This window comes from Salminus brasiliensis, chromosome 2 (genome assembly GCF_030463535.1).
Source record: "Salminus brasiliensis chromosome 2, fSalBra1.hap2, whole genome shotgun sequence".
In the NCBI taxonomy this organism is placed as follows: domain Eukaryota; kingdom Metazoa; phylum Chordata; class Actinopteri; order Characiformes; family Bryconidae; genus Salminus; species Salminus brasiliensis.
The window spans coordinates 33818477-33838353 of record NC_132879.1 but is presented as its reverse complement, the minus strand read 5'-3'; the positions used below and the strand labels follow the sequence as shown (position 1 = coordinate 33838353).

Genomic DNA, 19877 nt, shown 5'->3' with positions numbered 1-19877 from the left:
CCCTGTCAAAGTTTGACTTAAATTTACTTTTATTTAACCAGAAATTATATTTTTGCCTGGAAATGACACAGGCATCTCCCAGGAGATAACACGATGATGTACAAGAGGCATCATTGTGGGAAAAAATATTTCTCAGCTTTTATACACATTTGAACAAAAAGTGGCATGTCCAAAATTATTCATACCCTTCTCAATAATTAATAGAAAAGCCTTCATTGGCTATTACAGCAATCAAACGCTTCCTGTAATTGCTGACCAGCTTTTTGCATGTCTCCACTGGTATTTTTGCCCATTCATCTTTAGTGATGAGCTCCAACTCTTTGAGGTTCGAGGGTCTCCTTGCCATCACCCTGATCTTTAGCTCCCTCCACAGATTCTCAATTGGATTCAAGTCAGGACTCTGGCTGGGCCACTGCAAAACATTAATGTTTTTGTCTGCTAACCATTTCTTCACCACTTTGGCTGTGTGTTTTGGGTCGTTGTCGTGCTGAAATGTCCACCGGTTCCCAAGGCCAAGTTTCTCTGCAGACTGCCTGATGTTGTTGTTGAGAATCTTGATGTATTGCTCTTTTTTCATGGTGCCATTTACTGCGATCAAGTTCCCTGGTCCATTGGCTGAAAAACACCCCCAAAACATTAGGTTCCCACCACCATGTTTGACAGTGGGGATGGTGTTCTTAGGGTTGAAGGCTTCTCCTTTTTTACGCCAAATGGTGCACACATCATTGTGGCCAAACAATTCAATTTTTGTTTCATCTGACCATAAAACAGAACACCAGAAGTCTTCTTCTTTGTCCAGATGAGCATTTGCAAAGGTCAAGCGGGCTTTTGTGTGCCTTTTCTGGAGAAGTGGTGTCCTCCTTGGCCTGCGTCCGTGGAACCCAGCAGTGTGCAGTGTCCGTTGAACTGTCTGCCTTGAGATGTCGCCACCAGCAGAGTCCAGATTCACCAGGATGGCCTTGGTGGTGATCCTTGGATTTTTCTTCACCTCTCTCACTATTCTCCTGCCCAGCACAGGTGTCACTTTTGGCTTCCGACCACATCTTCTGAGATTTTCCACAGTGCGGAACTTCTTGTATTTTTTAATAATACTTTGCACTGTAGCCACTGGAACTTGAAAACATTTTGATATGGCTTTATAGCCCTTTCCTGACTTGTGAGCGGCCACAATGCACAGCCGCAGGTCCTTAGTGAGGTCCTTTGTCTTAGCCATGACTGTCCACAAACCAACTGCAGAGAGCTGCTGTTTTTCTCCTGTTGAGTTGATTAAAACAGCTGTTCCCAATGAATCAGGGTAATTAGGATGCTTTAAAACAGCTTGGACTATTTGGAATGGTATAGAACTTTGGATTTTCCCATATACTGTGACAGTTTTCAAAGGGTATGAATAATTTTGGACATGCCACTTTTTGTTCAAATGTGTATAAAAGCTGAGAAATATTTTTTCCCACAATGATGCCTCTTGTACATCATCGTGTTATCTCCTGGGAGATGCCTGTGTCGTTTCAAGGCAAAAATATAACTTCTGGTTAAATAAAAGTGAATTTAAGTCAAACTTTGCCAGGGGTATGAATACTTTCGGGCATGACTGTATATATATATATATATATATATATATATATATATATATATAGTTTAATTATCTACAGCACATGAAATTCTTGTCTTTCTCAGTGGTTAGAGCTCCGGGCTATTGATGACAGGGTTGTGGGTTTGATACCTGGGCTCGGCAAGCTGCCACTGTTGGGCCCTTGAACAAGGCCCTTCACCCTCTCTGCTCCCCGGGTGCTGGAGTTGGCTGCCCATGACTCTGAATGTGTGTGTGTGTGCTCACTGACCCTAGTTCAACACCACATAACTGATATTAAAATGAAAAATTCAGAAAGCAAATTATGGTGAAATACCCATTTATTCAGGATTCACATACAATTAAACGTGTCTTTCATACAAAATGAGCTCTATGATTACAAAAGTGTTGTAAATTAACTCTAAAACTAGGCCTAATGTAGGAGTCAATCAGAGTTAGATTATCTGTAAGACCATTTCTATTACTCATCTCAGCCTTTCTCAAATAGTCTTCCTTTTTTGTGTGTCCTTCAACATTGTCTCTAATACCCACAACGTCCAAAGGCCATGTAGCCATACAGTGGCATCAGAGACAACTTTAGCAAAGTTTTTAGACAACTAGTTTAGACAACTAAGTTTAGCAAAGATTACTTAATTACAATCATTTATGTCTTACCTACTGACAGTGAGGCCAGTCATGGTGCTATAGTTAGCAGAAGGCCAGTGCTGTGTGATAAAAGCACACACCCTTCTAAAGTGACTGAAGTTATCTGTCCGAGTTGAGGTAACCTGTTAAAAAGTATACATTCAGACTAAACCAGTCAGGTAAAAAGACAGGTTCAAGTTCTTAATATTTAATGTAAAACGATGCAGCAAACATACAGAATGACCTTTTATTTACAGGTCATCTTGGGCACATGAGTTTTAACATTAAGGTTTACAGTATATTACAGTATAACATTAGGTCTTTGTATTTCTGTCCGGGCTCTAGGCAAATGTAAACACTTAAATTACTGTACTGTGACCTCCCTTCTCCCATTTACATTCAATGACTACATAGAACACCGCTGTCACACACAAACCTCCAATTTTGCTGTTTTTCACCTTTTGTGAAAAATATTTATGATGAATGGACCAATAGAAATACTCCAAAGACTTGGAGTAAAATATTTTTTTACTGACTTCAATTAAAAAGATCAAAAGGTTTCCTGAAGTACTTATAAATTTGTTCACTAGCACCTGACATTTTCTTTTGGTTTAAGCTATTACTGCCATACCTGGCAGTGTGTTTCTTTCACTCTTGTCAGTAATAGATGCTAAAGGTCTCATCCATCCAACACACTGAGCATGTGTCAGTGACCATGTACTGTGTTTCGCTGCAGGACGGTGATTCCTTCCATGTCCAGCTCCACTGAGTGTACACTGAAATCCCCAAGGCCCTGTGAAAAACACCCAACTATGATCAACAACACTCTGTTACTGGTTCAGAAAGCGGAAATTTATAACCGTACAAGTCTTATAGTCTCTCTCTCTCTCTATCTCTCTCTCTCTCTCCCACCTGTGTGCTGTTTAGGATCTGTCGTACGTTCTCCTCCTGCTGTGCATGCTGTGTGAGAATGAAAAGGAAACCTCCGCCTCCTGCCCCTGCCAGACTTTGCCCTAATGTCAGAGGCTGAAGGGCGTTCATCATAGTTCTCACAGCAGCCGGTTCACAGCCTGGAGCCATTGCCTTTTTCTGCTTCCAATAACGGTCCATACAGGCCCCAAGTGCAGGGAGGGACCCTAAGAAACATCACAACGAGGAAAAAGAGCAAATTACATTCCCCACCTATAGGTGGAGACCAAGAGCAAAAAGTACCAATTCTCGCAAAATGCTGCTTTAACATAGACCAGGCCTGAAACATTTGTTCTAGCAAGAACGGTTTTCACTAATGACTGTTTTCACGATTGCATTTACTGAAACACTATTCACTCTGAAACTGCTTAAGAGGTCCTGCACAACTTGGCAAGCCAGGTTGCAGGGAGCGGTGAACTTCAGTCGCAGTGCTCTGGGAGAATTCTTAATTTAGTCATAATTCTACGTAATTTAAATGAAAATAAATAATAATGTTATTAACAAACTATATTTAAATAGTTTAATACTACACTGATTACAAGTGATTTTTCTGTTCTGGTTTTCAATTACACTTTGACAAAAATATTGCTCTGGCTCATACCCTGTTTTTAATCCCTGATGCAAATGGATTGATTGTGTGTTTGTGTGTGTGTGTGTGTGTGTATGTGTGTGTGTGCACTCACCCTCAGTGCAGGCACGAGCACAGTCCTCAGCATTGCTCACCAACTGCTCTGCGTTCTGCACAATCGAGGGTAGCCGACTGTACCAGTTTCGTACCACGTCCTGCAAAACATACATACATACATACATACATACATACATACAACCGTGGAATGTGTTTGCTGCATTAATAACAATAAAAGCATGGACTAGTAACAGGTTGTATACAGACATTAGTATACAGACTTGTAACAGGTTGCGCGCCAGACGTGTCTTTCCCGTGTAGATCAGCAGGAGGCGCTCTTGCAGTGCAGACCGAAAGTCCTGGGGAAGACAGAGCTGCTCCACATCCACTCTAAGTGGCAGAGTGGCACGTGACCGTGCCACCTTAACTCCTCCAACCAGTCCCCCCACCTGGTCTTGCCACCCCCCACCTAAAGCACATGAGCACACAGACAAAAAATATATTTTTAGGACAACTTTACTTTAGTAAAAAGAGGACAGTGATGAGGCCTGGATACATGACAGCTCATCCCTAATAAAGGTGCAAAAGTAAGCTCATGGTTTCATGCAAATACCTTTTCACGTTGAATGAACCAGTAGAATTGCTGTAAAATTACTTATATATATAAATAATATTTTCAGATTGCCCTCCACTGAATGTTAAGGTTTTCCCTTCTTCTAATGTGAGATTGAAGGGTTTTGCATGATGTGAGTCTGTCTGATGTATCTTGCTCATCGCAGATTACTGTGATTACTGGGTAATACATAGTGCTGACACACAGATCACTCATCAGAACAACTAATAACAACATATGTCTTGTCAACTAATTCAGGCCCATCTTTTAAAACAGATCAAATTAAAAATGGTCATGTGTCAAAAATCTTCTCAGATTCTTATATTTCTTTTAAACACAGGAGATTTGATAGGAATATAAAAAATACAACAAATCATATCATAGCATGTTAGTGTGTAGCCAGTATGTTAGCGTGAACTCACATATTAGCTTGTGACTAGAGATAAAGCTCAGTAAACAGCTCTGTATGCAAAGTTCTACAAAAAAATATTGGACCTTTATAATATGAAATAGTCTAAAAAGGTCAAAATGGAAATATTAATATAATGCATTTTATAATGCCATTATTATTGATTGATCTAATAATTATTGTTTTCGATCATTTCTAAACAAACATGAAATGATTTATTATTATAAATAATATAAATTATTAAATAATATTGTTATAAAGGAGTGTGTGTGTGCTCGCACTATACTACTACTATTTCATTAAATCATCCTCTCTTAACAACACAAGGTTTCACTTCAGGGCATTATTCTTCAACAAAATATACCAGTGACATCCATCGTTACTGTTACATAAACCACAGTGGACACCTTACACTATAATCTATAAAACTACAATCTAAATCTATAACTGAACTGAGCTTCTACATTTCACTGAACCAAACTGGATTTAACTGCAACACAGTACTGATACATAACATGCAGAACATTTGCACTATGATTATTTGCACAGCTGTTCAGATGTTAATTTTCTGTTTAAATAATTATCTGTCCATAATTGTTTTTTTTAGTGCTTTTTTACTTATTATTCTTTATTGTTACTTATTATTCTTATTGTTTAGTGTATTTTTATCTCTTAGTGTAATACTTGTTAACAGTTTGTTTGTTACATGTCATACTTGTGTTGCTCTCACCAAGTAAAATTCCTTGTATGTGTAACATGGCGAAATAAAGAGATTCTGATTCTAATTTTGATTCTCTGATTCTGATAAAAAAGAAAACTCATATCTCAAAAAATGGCATCCTGAGAGGAGAAAAGAAAAAACTTCTGATCTTTCAATGGAAGTCAGTAAAAATATAATATAGCGTTAACAGGTAACCTCTGTTTTATGTCATAGCAACCCTTTAAGTCACTAGACTTCAAACTTGGGTATTACCTGGAGTTGTTCCATCACTGGGGTAACATGTAATCACTGGCCATTACAGTAAACAGAAAAATATACAGCCTAATAACAATGTTAGATAATGCATGGTGTAGTGGTACAGGAATTTTTAACATAGGGCGGTGAAGACTACCATCTGACAAAGCTCTCCAGGATGCTTGAGCTTTTAAAGCTGGTGCTTAGCAGCCGTGCTGCTGTAATAGACCATCTCCACTCTACAAAGCTTACAGAGGACCACATTGTTGGGTCTCGGTCCAAAATACTCCCACACTTTAGATGCCTGTGGGCGAGAAATCCATAGCTGCGTCCGAAACTGTGCCTTACTCACTATCCCCTACATGTGAAAATCTAGATCCCTATATAGAGCACTATTAAAAGCAACAGAATTCCTAGTGAGCTATTTCTGACACATTGTTATGTGTGTGTTGTGATGGAGAGTGTGTCGCATAAACAATCTAAGTTCCTCAGAGGAGCAGTGCATGAATCTTCAAACCAAATAATGTAATATATTATGTGTATATTATGACGGGTTAATTTGTACTCTATAAATGTGATGCACTGTGGGACTGTTTTGGTGCACTGAACATTCGTCACTACAAAATTACTTCCAAATGAAGGCCATTTTACCTGTAGTAAGTATCTGCTCCTGATGCAGAACAGCATGGATGAGAGAACTGGTGTCATAGCTCCGCCCAGTGCACCTGTACACACCTGCCAGGACTGCACCTGCCAGGATGCTACTTGTACCTGCACAACACACACACAGAGATGTAAAGGTGCTAATCACTTTAACATGATCAAAAAGCCTGGAGGAAAGTTATGACAATTGTAATCACCTTAAAATATTACAAAAAGTCCTGTTCATAGTACTCAGTCAACACTGTTATGCAGTCATCGTCCAGTAATGACAAACACAGAGACACACACACACACAAACAGCATGAGAGAGAACTCACCCAGGCCAGAGCCATGAGGGAGGAGGGACCAGCTGTGCAGCTCCAGCCCTCCTCCCCAGCGCTGCATCAACTGCTGCTCCAGAGAGAGAGGAGATGAAAGACACACCACATCACTGCACACACACACCGCTTTTAAAAGGGCACCTGCAACACACACACACACAGAGCTCTGAGCAAGTGACACAAATAAAATCAAACATGCTTAATATGGCAAAATCACAATATAGTTGAATTATTGTTATTAAATCTGAATGTGTGGCTTCATACAGTAGTTCTCAAACTTGGAGTGGTGAACTGCAGTGAAACTGGATTGCTGATGTCATTTTATGTAATTGGCCTTATAATATTATGAGTTTTGTGACTTCTGATATAATATGTGTCTTTTCACAGGATAATAAAAAAGTGAATATTGTGTAATTGACATAACACCTTACCAGGAGCATGAGGCTGGCAGTGGTCCTTAAGATCAGCGAGCACCTCACACACTGTTTCTGTTGTCACACTGCAGTCTGGAGGGCCGCTAGTGCTCACCAACACTAAATGTGGTTTTGGAATTCGGCGGACTCTGGCCCCAATTGGCCGTTTTCCATCCACCTTAACTGCCACATTCACTACCACACCACCAAGTTCAAACGCAATAGGAGGGGTATCACTCCAGCCACCTAGAGAGTCCGAAATTTTATGGTTAAGTTGTGGCAAGGTCTGTTGAAAGCCACAGGCCACAGAAAAGCAGTGTCATGCAGAAGAGGCTAACTCACCAGAGAGGTCCAGTCTGGCTGGACACTCCACCTCCTGCCACTCCCCCATAGACGGCATCTCACTCTGGCCAATAAACACGAAATCGTGTGCCGACATCACTGCCTTCCTCAGAAGTATCTGCCCTGCACCTTCATAGTGTCTGGCAGCTCGTACAAGTAGATCTGGCCTGTAGGGGGCGATAATATAAACTGGTCTCACAGTCACACCTAGGATTCACTGCTCAGATTCTCCACTCTCTGGATTTTTACCTGTTAAGCCAGAGGACTCTCTGATTGGCCAGTTCCTGCACACCATCAGCCAGTTTGCCCTGCTCCAGCAGCCTAAAGGCGGAGGCCCAAGAGGGGTTGGCAGCTGGTCCACTCCTCAAACCCCCTTGGCCCTCTCCTGCCAGACAGCCCAGAACATCTGCGATACATGCAAGACTGCGTGCAGCTATGCCCAGGTCACTGCTACTGCCGGATGCCACTAATACAGGAAGAACCAAGTGACAGACAGAACAACAGAATGACAGACAGACAGAGAAAGATGAAGATATACACTTAATAGAGGGACAAGATTTATTGTCATTACGGTGTTGACACTGTTGACCAATGATATTTTTGCATGGAGGCGGTGATCTGCATCTGTGCACGCCTGTAATATCAAGAGTCAAGCTGGCTGGAATAGATAGGACAGCCATATCTCTCATGTTGGACGTGCTTCCTGGGTCCCTTACCTGGGCACTCCCAATTTTTTTTCTGTACACAAGGGAACATTAGATTCAGTATTATGTGCAGTAACTTTCCATCCGTCCTCACCAGAGTCCAGCGTTTGCAGTAGCTCCCCCTGCTGGCCCTCCAATACTGCTGCTCTGATGGAAGGCAGCAGGTTGTGGTCAGTGTGACCCTTCAGCGTATCCACAGCTCTTCTCCGCCCTGCGCTGAAGAACAGCTTCTCTCTCCACTGCAGTTCTCCTTGCTGGTCAGTCAGAGACAGCACCTCGCTGAGGGAGAGTCGCCAAGCCGCTCTCCAGCTCTCCACGCTCCCAGAGCCTCCCAGAAGAAAGCTCACTCCCTCCAGCCCCACTGGCCCTCCATTTGGCATGAACACTGGAAACAAGCGGGCATCCAGCAGACTGCGACATGCTCTGCTCTCTGTGCCCCACACCTCCTCAGGCCTGTTTTGCACACATGCCTCTTTTAATGCATTGGCTGTACTGATTTCAAATTTTTAAGTGATGTGGAATCTACTGTGCCCCTTACTGTATTCCGGTGCAGTTATAGAACTGACTCCATGTTTGATTGAGGAATGTGCTAGCAGGATCATCACTACGGGCCTGGAGGGAACAGAACAGTAATGACTAGAACATCTAAATATCGAAATATTTAATACGCCAATCATCCCCATTTTTTTATCATAGTTTTATAATAGTACAACTAATCACCGTATACAATACGGTGCACTATGCACAGAGTGAGACCCAACTTTAGCATGTCTCAAACATCCACAGATATATTAAACACAGTGACACATACAGTACCTCCAAATTGTCACAAGCCCCAAACACTGTGAACGCTGTTATCTTCAGTTCTCCCAGCTGCACCCTGTGCCCCTGCAGGATGATGTTACTAGTCAGAGGCATGCGCTGTACATAAGCTGACGAGGCCAGATCCAGGCCTGACAGGAGGCATCCAGAGTGTACTTGAATTGGACCCTAGAAAACAAATCACAACATCAAATCATTTGCTATTGGCCTCAAATTAACAGATTTTTCTTTGGTTCCATTTACTGAAGTTTAGCTGCCCCACAAATGCACAATTAAACATGCACTAAAACCGCAGATACATATGCAGAGTCCTGTCACCCTACACCCCAATCAGGAATGTGACAGGAAGTCCCTACTCCATATTACTAGCTGAAATCCAAGACTGAAATTGGAGAGAATTGCATGGTCTGGGATTTGGCCTGCAGGGTGCTGAAAACTAAGCAATAATCAAGAGGCCTTGATCATACTGTTGTGTCTTTAGGGTGCCACTGGTGCAGATTTGAATTCTGACTGTCTTCCTTTCCTTTAATGGGATGGAATTTGATGGTTCCATGACCTGGGAGTATTGCTTCTACACCAACACTGTCAAAGCTTGATCTGTACCTATAGCTCTCTGACATTCTGAAATGCAACTGTACTGTACTGGTGCTTGAACACAGAAGCTAGGCCAGTTGCTGGGGGGGGGTGACTTTAGACAGAACTCAATCTTGTTTAGACAGTATTCACAATCCTGAATAGACCTACTGTAAAAGGGTTAACAAAGTGTTGACCTGAATGCCTGCATGTTTAAACTGAGCAGAAACCTTTGTCCCAACAACTTACTGTAGAGGTGAAGATATAGCCTCAGATGCTCTGCCCAAGCTAACCACAACTTTTTTAGTTTTTCAGTTGCATGCTGACTGGCTATTTACACTTCTGTGTAGACACACTTATGTAAGCAGTAGTGAATAGCTTCCTGCAGTGGATGTTGTGATGGACAAAGGGCTTTTCACACCTCCTCTTACACACCACCAAAGCGGTGGCCTGTGATCCTTTGGTATGTTACTCAAACACTCTCTTTCTGTTAAAGCAGTATTATGCAAGAATTTTTGCTGCAGGGCCCAGTTGAACTAGTTATATGTATGTTTAATAGTTGGCCAGTTGTTACATAAGTGTTTGCTAAATTCAGGTTTACTATTACTAAAAAAAAAAAACAGGTTGCTCCACACAATCTAGTATGTATGTGCTTGTAGCTACTAAATATTTACACCTACCCCTAAGCAGGTGTAAGCTGTGACGAAAGAGAGAGCAAGCAAAATATGGCTCGTTTGTTGGAACTTCCAACAGGACAGCAATCCCAAGCATACCTCCAGTTCTACCATGGCTTGGTTGCAAAAGAAGGGCTTGAAGATTCTGGAGTGGCCATCGCATTGCCTGACTGAAATCCCATAAAAAATCTCTGGTTGCAGAGCAGTTGCAGCATGCAAGCCCAAGAATGCCAATGAACTGGAGTCTTTTGCCCATTAAAAATAGGTTAAGATACCTGTAGATCGCTGCAAAAAACTTGTGTCAAGGCTAGGTTTCACGTCTAAAGGACATCATTACTGCCCAAGGGAGTTGAACTAAGTACTAATGATGTATGTAACTATGGGGTTGAATAATCTTGTCAAAGAGGATATCACAAAAGGGCATTTGTTGGTATATTAGAAATATACAACAAAAAATATTGTTGTGATTTAGATTGCATTTGTCTATTACACATTACACATGTCACTATTTAATCTGATTAGATAAGAAATAAATGTCCAACACTTTACTGCAGGGGGGGTTGAATCATTTTGAACACAACTGTATATAAATTCTCCCAATTGTAGGACAGTGAAGCTGTTGCTTTAAGCTACAATTGCTACACAATGTTGCTCTAAAGTAGGCCGCATCAAGTGGTGTAACGCACCAGACTCTCTGGAGATATGAAGAAGTCTGGCTTCAAGAACACTGACCTGTAAGTGGCAGTGTTGCACCACTGCCCCTGCTGCAACACGCACGTCGCCTTCCAGTACTGAGTTGATCACCCTGCTGCCCTCACTCACAGACTGCAAATCCTGCAGGAAGGGAGATGCATACATAACAATACATAATTTAAACACAGCAACTGACTAGATTCTAAACTCTATCCATTAATATTACAGTATAGATACATAGATGCTCTGCTCTCAACTTAGATGAGATATGGCAACTGTTTTTTTTTACCTATGTGCTTCTAATTTTACTGTTCCAGAATAAGATTTCCAGTAATTAAAGCTTAAGACTACAAACTGTGATTTATTTCAATGTATTTGTGCTGTTTGTGTCTTTTAAAAACAATAAAAAGATTAATAAATAAAATCATGCAATGTACAGAACAATCTGTAACTAATATACAGACCAGTGAACTGAAGACTGGCACACCTGTATGTGTGAGAGGGTTTCTCTCTCTGCCCCAGCTTGTGTCAGACGTACAACATGTTCTCTCCCTGACGTTGTCAGGTAATCGTACTGCCCATCTTGAAGGTAAACTGCAAAAACATGCATGTACGCCGCTGTAGATAAATGTGAGTGGAGCAAAAGTAAGAAAATCAAGGAGTGTAAAGAAAGTACCAAGAGAAAGAGGAACCCCCTTCAAAGTCCTCCACAGCACAGATCGAGCGCTTTTCACTGCTGCCCCCTGTGGACCCAGAGGTGAACTGCATCCTGGTCTCTCTGCATTCACAAACTCTGTTTCAGTTGATTCTGAGCAAAGGCACAACAGAATATCCAGAAAGAGAGAGATCTACAGAAAGATAAAAAGTCAACAAGAGAGAAGGGAGAGGAGTAAGAGAAACATTTACGAAGGAGGGCATGCATGTTCACTCTGTGTGTATTTGCATCCATGTGTTTTTACCAGTGATGTTCAGAGTCTGTAGAGTTGTAAAAATAAACAACCAATATATAAATGTCTTCAAGAGACATGTGGACCAAACCCCTTTTTATGTGAACAGAGAAAAGCAACCAGCTGTAGTCAATCATTAGCACTAACAGGAAGTCAAGAGGCCATGGCAAAGTTATCCTACTTTTGTTAGAGTAAGTTAGTTGCTCTACTGTCCAGGGAAGGCTTTCTGATAGATTTTGAGCATTGCTGTGGCGAGGTGACTTCATTCAGCAACAAGAGCGTAAGTGAGGTCAGGACGTCAATTGATCACCACTCCACCTCATCCCAAAAGTACTGGATGGAGCACCATCCATCCGTCCATCCATCCTTCCAGAGAACACAGTTCCACTGCTCCACAGTTCAATGCTGGGGGAATTTATACCCCTCTACCCCAGGCCTGGCATTAGACATTAGGCCAATAGGTTCATGTTTATCAGTTCCAGAGAGTCCTATTCTATTGCTAGTGCTTCTCTGGTCGGGTCGAGTCAGGGGTGATTAGGGATGACTTGCAAGTCGAGTCTGAAGTCTATTTGTATGTGAGTTAAGTGCGACTTAAACTCAAGTCATTAGCTTAAGTGCCCATCTCTGATGTGTACCTGTAGCGGGGGAGCACCCGAGTCCATGCCTAGGTAAGTGCAGCCATCCAGGGGCGGAGTAACATGAGTTTGCAACAGCTTTTCAGATACAGACCTGGAGAAAAACACAGGACCAGACACCTGCAACGCGACACAATACACATAGCATAAACATGGATATACGCAAACTGCGTTAAAGGTGCCATTGCATGTATTTGTACAGTATTTTAACTTGTTCTCTCTGAGTATTATGTATGTTGCTTCAGTTAAGGCCAAAAATGCTCAGACGCTGTTTTACAAGCTTATTTACAAGCTTATTTACAACCCTGTTATTTTGCCTTAGTGTAGAGTGATTTTCTTTTTTATAGTTTATGACACCACATCAGCTTTTAGTCTAGCACCCACTTCTCCAACTTCTTCCAATTTATTCTTGTCCAAGTCAGCTTTGTGTTGCTTCCAAATTCTCCCAAACTAGCCATTGTGTTCAAATGGCTGTCGCTAGTGTCTTGGTGCGGAAATGAAATGAGCCAAGACTTTTTGGGGATTTCTGGAACTTTGCTTTGATTATGGCAGAATTTCTTTTGAATAAAAAGACAGTATATAAGGTATAAAGAATCACATTCATGTACTGAACTATTACTACTCAATTATCCATCCATCTATGCTCTTATCTGCTTCTTCCTGGCCAGGATGGCGGTGGGTCTGGAGCCTACACAAAATCATTGGGAACAAGGCAGGAATTACAGGACATTATTCCATCGCAGATTATTTAAGTATGCCAGGGTAAATACAGTTTTCTATTCTGAGGCCCCTTTATCCTATGTAAACATATATATGTACATACGCAGAGCACCACACATTATACTTGATCAGTATCTAAATACAAGTCAATCTTCTCCTATAATATAGCTTCCTAGGGACATGTTATATTACAGTTATCACTGTTTATCAGTTATGCTTGTTTGACTTAAAGGGAAACTTGTCATACCAGAGGAACCTTCCCATCAGGCAGAGTGGCAGAGCGTATCTTCTTCTCTGAACCCCGATAAATGATATCACGCACTCCACCCTGTCAACACAGACCTCAATGTCACTGTTTTGAGCATGGTGGTTCCCGGGAGACCACCTGTTCAGCATTTTTGACAACCCCCCCCTGCTTCTAACATATCTGATCCAGCTAATCAGCTCATTAACAAGCCCTAACTGAACTGAAGTGGGTGTGTTCAAACAGCATGTCCAGGGCAAGAAAAACTCTAGAACTAGGGCTGGGAATCTGTGATCTAATCCAATGCGTGTCAGCCTCAGTGTGTACTACATTTCCTAATACGCACCGCTGCATCAGTGACATAAACCCCATGGTTTGCAGCAAAACACACATCACCAGGCAAGGACAAGACCCGTACTCCAGAGAAGCCTTCCCAAGATATCTCTGCAGAGACAATTATTAAACATTTAAATCTGTGTGCATGCATATGTGTGTGTCTGAGGCACAATGTAATGTTTGATCTTACTCTGAGTGGAAGGGAGACTCAGGATCATGTCAGTGCTACACACCCAGACACCTGGTGGAGAGCCAATGCACACCTAAAACATAATAGAGCCCAGTTTATCCACCGCAAAACATACAGGACAAACATATTCCGACATGAAACGTGTCGTGCATTAAAATGTGTATTTATGACTTTCTAACCTTAGTTGAAAGGCAATCCAGCAACATGTCTAAGCAACAGACAGGTCCCTCGATACACTGCTCAGTCGTCTTAGTGGGCATCCAGCAGAACGCTCTATTACAGCCATCCCAGGGAAAATCCCTGCCCTGCCATTCACATACACACATTCACAATTAAGGGCCAAAAAAAAAGATAAATGAAGACAGACCTTAACTTTTCTTTCAACCTTTCCACCTAGATACTATTTTCTAACTGAAGATAGCTTCCAAACCACAAGGGTTAAAGATAGGTGAAACATGACATACGTGGGTTCCAGGTGGGCATGGATGAGCTCTGAGTGTGTTTATACATAACATAACATACATTTACACACGTTTCAGTCCACCTTAATCCCACATGGGTCCCATTTAGGTTCCATATGCAGTGTACCCAGATTGGGCCCATGCTTAACCCCTCCTGGCCCCATCACAGACCAAGGGGGGGGGTCTATATGGGGGGCCAACATGGAACACATAGACAAAACTTTCTGGGTCCCGGTAACACTTACATTAAAATTGCTGTAATTCTTACACCATTCACCTGATTTGAAAAATCATTATTTAAAATCCATTCCTGGTGCAGAATTTCTCATCTTACCGTGTGCAGAATCAGAATGTGTGCATCATCCAGAACATCTGCTGTCACCACCTACATGCAGAAGTGTCCCAACACATTATTACAAAGGTGCTTTGTAAAGATGGTGTCACTATATTTGTGTACTAAACACATCAGAAAGCAGGCATTAAGATTATTCAGTTCCCCATTAGGAAACCATTTAGCACTTTATCTAATTTATTATGCTAATAATTTGTCAAGCTAACTAATACAGTAAGGTTCTTATTGCCTCAGTCACTCACAGTATATCCAGCTCTGGCACTAAGGTGTTCCGCAGCCACCAGCAATGCATTGAGTGTGGCTCCTCCACTGCCAATACGCCCCTGTGGGTCGGGCACGGTGAGCAGCAGCGCTCCAGGGGGTAAAACCCCACGCTGCTGCCGCATCTCCAACTCTAAGAAAATACACCAATGGTACAATGATCACACTTAGGTTGACTCTTGTTATTATTTTCAGCGGCCAAATAACAGTGCATTGGAAAGCTATATTAAGAGCTGGAACAAGCAGACTGTGCAGATGATGATGATGATGCCACTTTTAGGACTGCTGTAGCAAAACCTTCAAGGACCTGCCAGCAAGGCCCAGGGTGGTATCGATCACCACCCTTGCAAAGGATCTAGAAGCTCACAATTAAAAAATGTGCCGCAATCTACGGGTCTCACCGTAGTCTCATATATTTTATTCTCATGTATTTTATGAATACAACTGCATTTGCTAGACGAACTGGAAACAAGCAACCGCAAAGCAGAAGCCTAGCTTAATGTAAAATAATTGGCTCAATGAAGCAGCAAATTACTCATACATTTCTACACTCTTACTTTCTTAAAGACATGAATTGTTGAAGGAACTGCTTCAGTCCAGTTGGTAATAACCTGAAAAGAGTTCAATTACACATATAATGTAAAACGATGATATACACAAAAGCATTAAAAGAGTGCATTTGTTGAGCATATTACGTTGTATGTATAAATAGTATGTATATGACTTAGGCCCAGAAAAAAAGAACTCTTGAAATGATGAAAGCTTTTATAGCTGGTTTATGTCACAGTGACAATCTTTCAGCCTATCACCTGCTGACTTGTCCAGCTTCCTCTGGTTGGCCCTTCTGCTTTCTCCAGGCAGCCCTGTATTGGCTTTATCATTAGCCTTTAACCTAGTCTCCGTTTGATTCCTCATCTTCTCCCAGTCGGCAATACTGCCTTCTCAAGTTGGCCTACCTAAGCATTTTGCCTAGTATCTGCTCGATTCCCCAGCTTCCTCTAGCTGGCCCTTCCCAGAGAAATGGAATGTTCAAGTTAAGCTCTTCTTGTAGTCTCATTATTTCTCCTTCACATGGTTAAGTCCTGTTCGAGACCACTGTGAGACTCAAGCAATGTTCTCCTGTTTCTGCAATTCAGCACCTGAGAAACAGCCCTTGGGTTTTCTCACTTTTATTAAAATAATATCTCACAAGTGGCTTCATCTCTTTTGTGGTTAGGCTGATCTCACCTCAGTCTCAGCTGAACAAAATTCATATGAGACAAGCATAAGACCTCCTCATTTCAAAATTCTTCTATATCTTTAAAATAGGTATAAAAAAGTAAACACCATCCTTTCCCATCCAACAAATACATAGGCTAATACATTAAGATTCACAGCAAGAGCACGGTCTCCCTATTCAGAGCTAAGAAAAGTTGCCTGCTTGATCGATTAACCTGTCTTGAACCTGTCTTGAACCAAAAACCCTCCATGGATAGTCTACCTAACCACCTCTTGCTCTTGCAGGACGTTCTGCAATTGCACCACAAAAACACTTTGAAGTGATACAATGTTGGGAGAGCATAGTTCGGCTAACGTTACTTAGCTAACACACCCAAACAAGAAAAACCAGGCAAGCCTAGTTTTGCCGGCCTGCCATTGCCTGCATAGAATTGTCAGTGGCATTTTAACAATGGGGAGCAAAGTGCATGCTCTTTATTACATTACATCTGTTGTTTCATGTACCATCTCATGTGATCCTGTCTGGTAAGGAACTCAAGCCGTGTCCTCAGAGCTTTAAGATGTAGACCTCATATTTAACTAAGAGTACCATACACAGGTTTTTAGATGTGAAGGGCTCAGGATCGTCAGGAACATGGCTTGTGACTTACACACATTGATACAAAGCTCTGGTGCCAACCAATGTCCTGTTAAAATGTGGTCCAGGGAAATAGGGCAGACCTAATAAATGTAGAAATGAAAGCAGCAACCAGAAACCAGCAATCCTTTCTATTTCTTGTTTTTCAGAACACAAAACCACCAGAATCACACATAGTGCAAATATGGCCATGACTCAATTTGTTTAACCTCCTCACCAAAGGACCTACAAACTCGAGCAAGAACGTGAATAATGGTTGATAAGCATTGAGCGAATAGCGTTACCAGTCTTCTGAACAAGACACGGCAAGAACTGTACATTATAAATGTCTAATCTGACATAGCTATTACTCCAATATATTTCATCACATATTACTGACTTGTATGTTAAATGTTTGTGGACTTATCTATTTTTAAATAATTCACATTATAGTACAGTACTCTAAAGAAACAAAGCATCAGTATGACATCAACAGGAAAAAGTATCATTTAATAGACTTTATCAGAACTGTCGGTTCATATTAAAGCCATGAAGCCATGTTTCCTTTGAGCTCATTTACATTGAACATCTATGTAAATATTTCATGAACAAGACTTTAAACACTAATCTTTCGAAATAGAGCAATTTACTCAATTTAATATAATTCATATATTAAATACGTTTATTTTTGTCAGTCTTAAGATTACAAAATCTAAGACAAAACATAAGTGGATTAATAAATGAATACATTATACAATATGATACATACATTTTTCAATTATATTTCACAAATACTACAATATAACATAATGATAATTTAATATTTGATCAATAATTTTTTTTCTATATTTTTCAATATGAGTCACACAGCAGGCCCAAATCTGATTTTCTCACTAAATCCGAAGTTTTCGGTCTGTTCACACTCTCTTTCACATGTGACCTAAATCCGATTCGTCTGAACAGGTAGAGTCCACACCGGCGCGCATGCGCAACAGAGCGCCGCTTAACCTGAAGTTCCGGTTTCATCTTCGAGAACATCACGAGCTAACAAGGACATCCAGCGGCTGACAGCTGGGCTTATCACCGAGAATGCGTCGGAGCTCGCTGTAGAAAGTCACTTCTTTAGGTTTGCGAACTTTTAAGCTTTTTGTTTACCTTTTTATTTTTGGCTCTGCAGCCTCGTCCTCCTGTGGCCGCGTTTGACATCACCCCCTGTTACCTCACTGTCCCACCACTGAACCCCATCCCTCCCAGCTGCCTGCTGCCTGCTGCCTCCCCCCCTCCTCCTCAGGGCGCATCTATGAGGACTGGCGAGATGTCCAGATAAAGACAGAGCCTGAACCCTGGCTGCTCGGACTGAGGGGCGCTGCCTTACATCGGAGAGGTCTCGGAGATCAATTCCACATGTGAAAGCGGCCCTGAATCGGACCTGAAGATGTCAGATTCGGTGTGTTTTTGCAGTTCACACTGCCACACAGACCACACATCTCTGCCCCCTATGAGGAAAAAGATGGGGCTGTACCTGACACTGAGGTAGCTATCTATCTAGCTGCTGTGTGAACCTAGCCTAAGCTCCTCAGCAGTGTTGGTGAACGGTCCAGTTCACGTTACCAAGTTACCAACGAGGCTATCCGTCTAGTTCTGTCTTGTGGTTTTGGGAAACACTTGCACCGGCCAGCCTCTGTAAGCTGCTAGCGCAGTTAGCAACTATGCTTTTAGGAAACGCATCCCAGAAACGAAGTGCGCCGACCGGCAGCTCCGCCCTCTTACCTCTCTGGAAGGCATAGACGCTGTCTCTGTGCTGGCAGGTGAGGACCACCACAGTCCAGTTGAAAGGCTCTCTAGATGTCATAGCGCACTGGTCCTGCTCCGTCTCGCGAGGTGTTGTGAGTAGGCACAGCTACTGGATCTCGCGGCAATGGAGAGGCAGGTCTGACTAAGGCTCGATCCCAAATAACCCTCTGTGAACTGATAGTGGACTAGTTTGGGTGGATAAGTCTTTAGCTCGTGCTCAGTGTAGTGCCCTATGTAGGGAGCAATGAGCCATTTGTGACCGAGCGTAAGGCTGCGTCCTTAAAAACTTCATTTCCTGACTGCTCGCCCTTTTGCCCGAGCTCTAGCTCAGAAGGTCAGTACATTTGTCGACGTAGAGAGCAGCTTGTGTATCCGCTTGGAGAGGAGATCACTAAGAGCACGGGAACGGACGTGTCAGTCGACTATTCGGACACGACCACTAGCTCGCTCGGAACCTCCGCTGCTTTAGGACCACCAGTCTGGGTTCTTCTTGAAGACTTTCGTCCGAGAACTGTATACGTCTGGGCCTAGACCTGAGCTGAGCAACAACTCAATAAAATGCATTTATTTATTTATTTATTTATTTAAACTTCTGTCTGTTAATTTCATGAGGAATGGACCAATAGAAATGCTCCAAAATGACTTGGAATTAAGCAAACAAAAATTATTTAATTAATTAATTATTAAAAAAAATAAAAATAAATCCACTTCAAACCCATTAATAGGAACTTTGGAGAAGGAAACAGCAACATTATGTAGCAGTTGTATCTTAAAAATAACAGCTGTAGTGTGAAGTTGATGGTACACGGACTGCAATAGGAAATACATTAGTGCCATACCGAGCCGGCAACTGCCCTATGTAGCTTTGGTGAAGTGGGCAGGCCAGCATTAATACTTTAATATGACAGGATTTTCTCAACCACCTCGGTCCACATGCTTCATTCACTTCAGATGCTGGTTCTCGATTTCCCAGCTTGTCAACAAATGCACATGTGTAGCTGTCCACAGTAGTAATGGCAATGGAGTCACTCCCAACATGCAGGGGAGCCCAGGAGCACAACATGACCAATTCCCACAGAATACAACCACAGCATGAGGACACTGACTAATAATCCA

The 19877-nt window shown here is 42.0% G+C and overlaps 1 protein-coding gene across 4 annotated transcripts; it reads right to left on the bottom strand.

Annotated features, from left to right (window-relative positions):
* Positions 1–1890: 1890 nt before the first annotated feature.
* Positions 1891–18852, bottom strand: fcsk (fucose kinase). Of its 4 annotated transcripts, XM_072672427.1 has the most exons (23): positions 18738–18852; positions 15115–15266; positions 14855–14905; positions 14239–14364; positions 14060–14132; positions 13880–13977; positions 13537–13617; positions 12570–12689; positions 11664–11835; positions 11475–11581; positions 11027–11128; positions 9042–9215; positions 8764–8837; positions 8320–8678; positions 7771–7987; positions 7522–7688; positions 7198–7425; positions 6764–6907; positions 6435–6554; positions 4088–4275; positions 3865–3964; positions 3125–3348; positions 1891–3005 (listed from the first exon to the last, which is right to left on the bottom strand). In XM_072672427.1, exons 1-23 carry the CDS (start codon positions 18817–18819, stop codon positions 2919–2921), a joined length of 3246 nt encoding a protein of 1081 aa, XP_072528528.1. In that variant the 5' UTR covers positions 18820–18852; the 3' UTR covers positions 1891–2918. The 4 variants fall into 4 exon arrangements, with proteins under 4 accessions (XP_072528528.1, XP_072528527.1, XP_072528530.1 ...); XM_072672426.1 differs by having other exon boundaries at positions 3865–4275; XM_072672428.1 differs by lacking the exon at positions 1891–3005 and having other exon boundaries at positions 3259–3348; positions 4074–4275.
* Positions 18853–19877: the final 1025 nt, after the last annotated feature.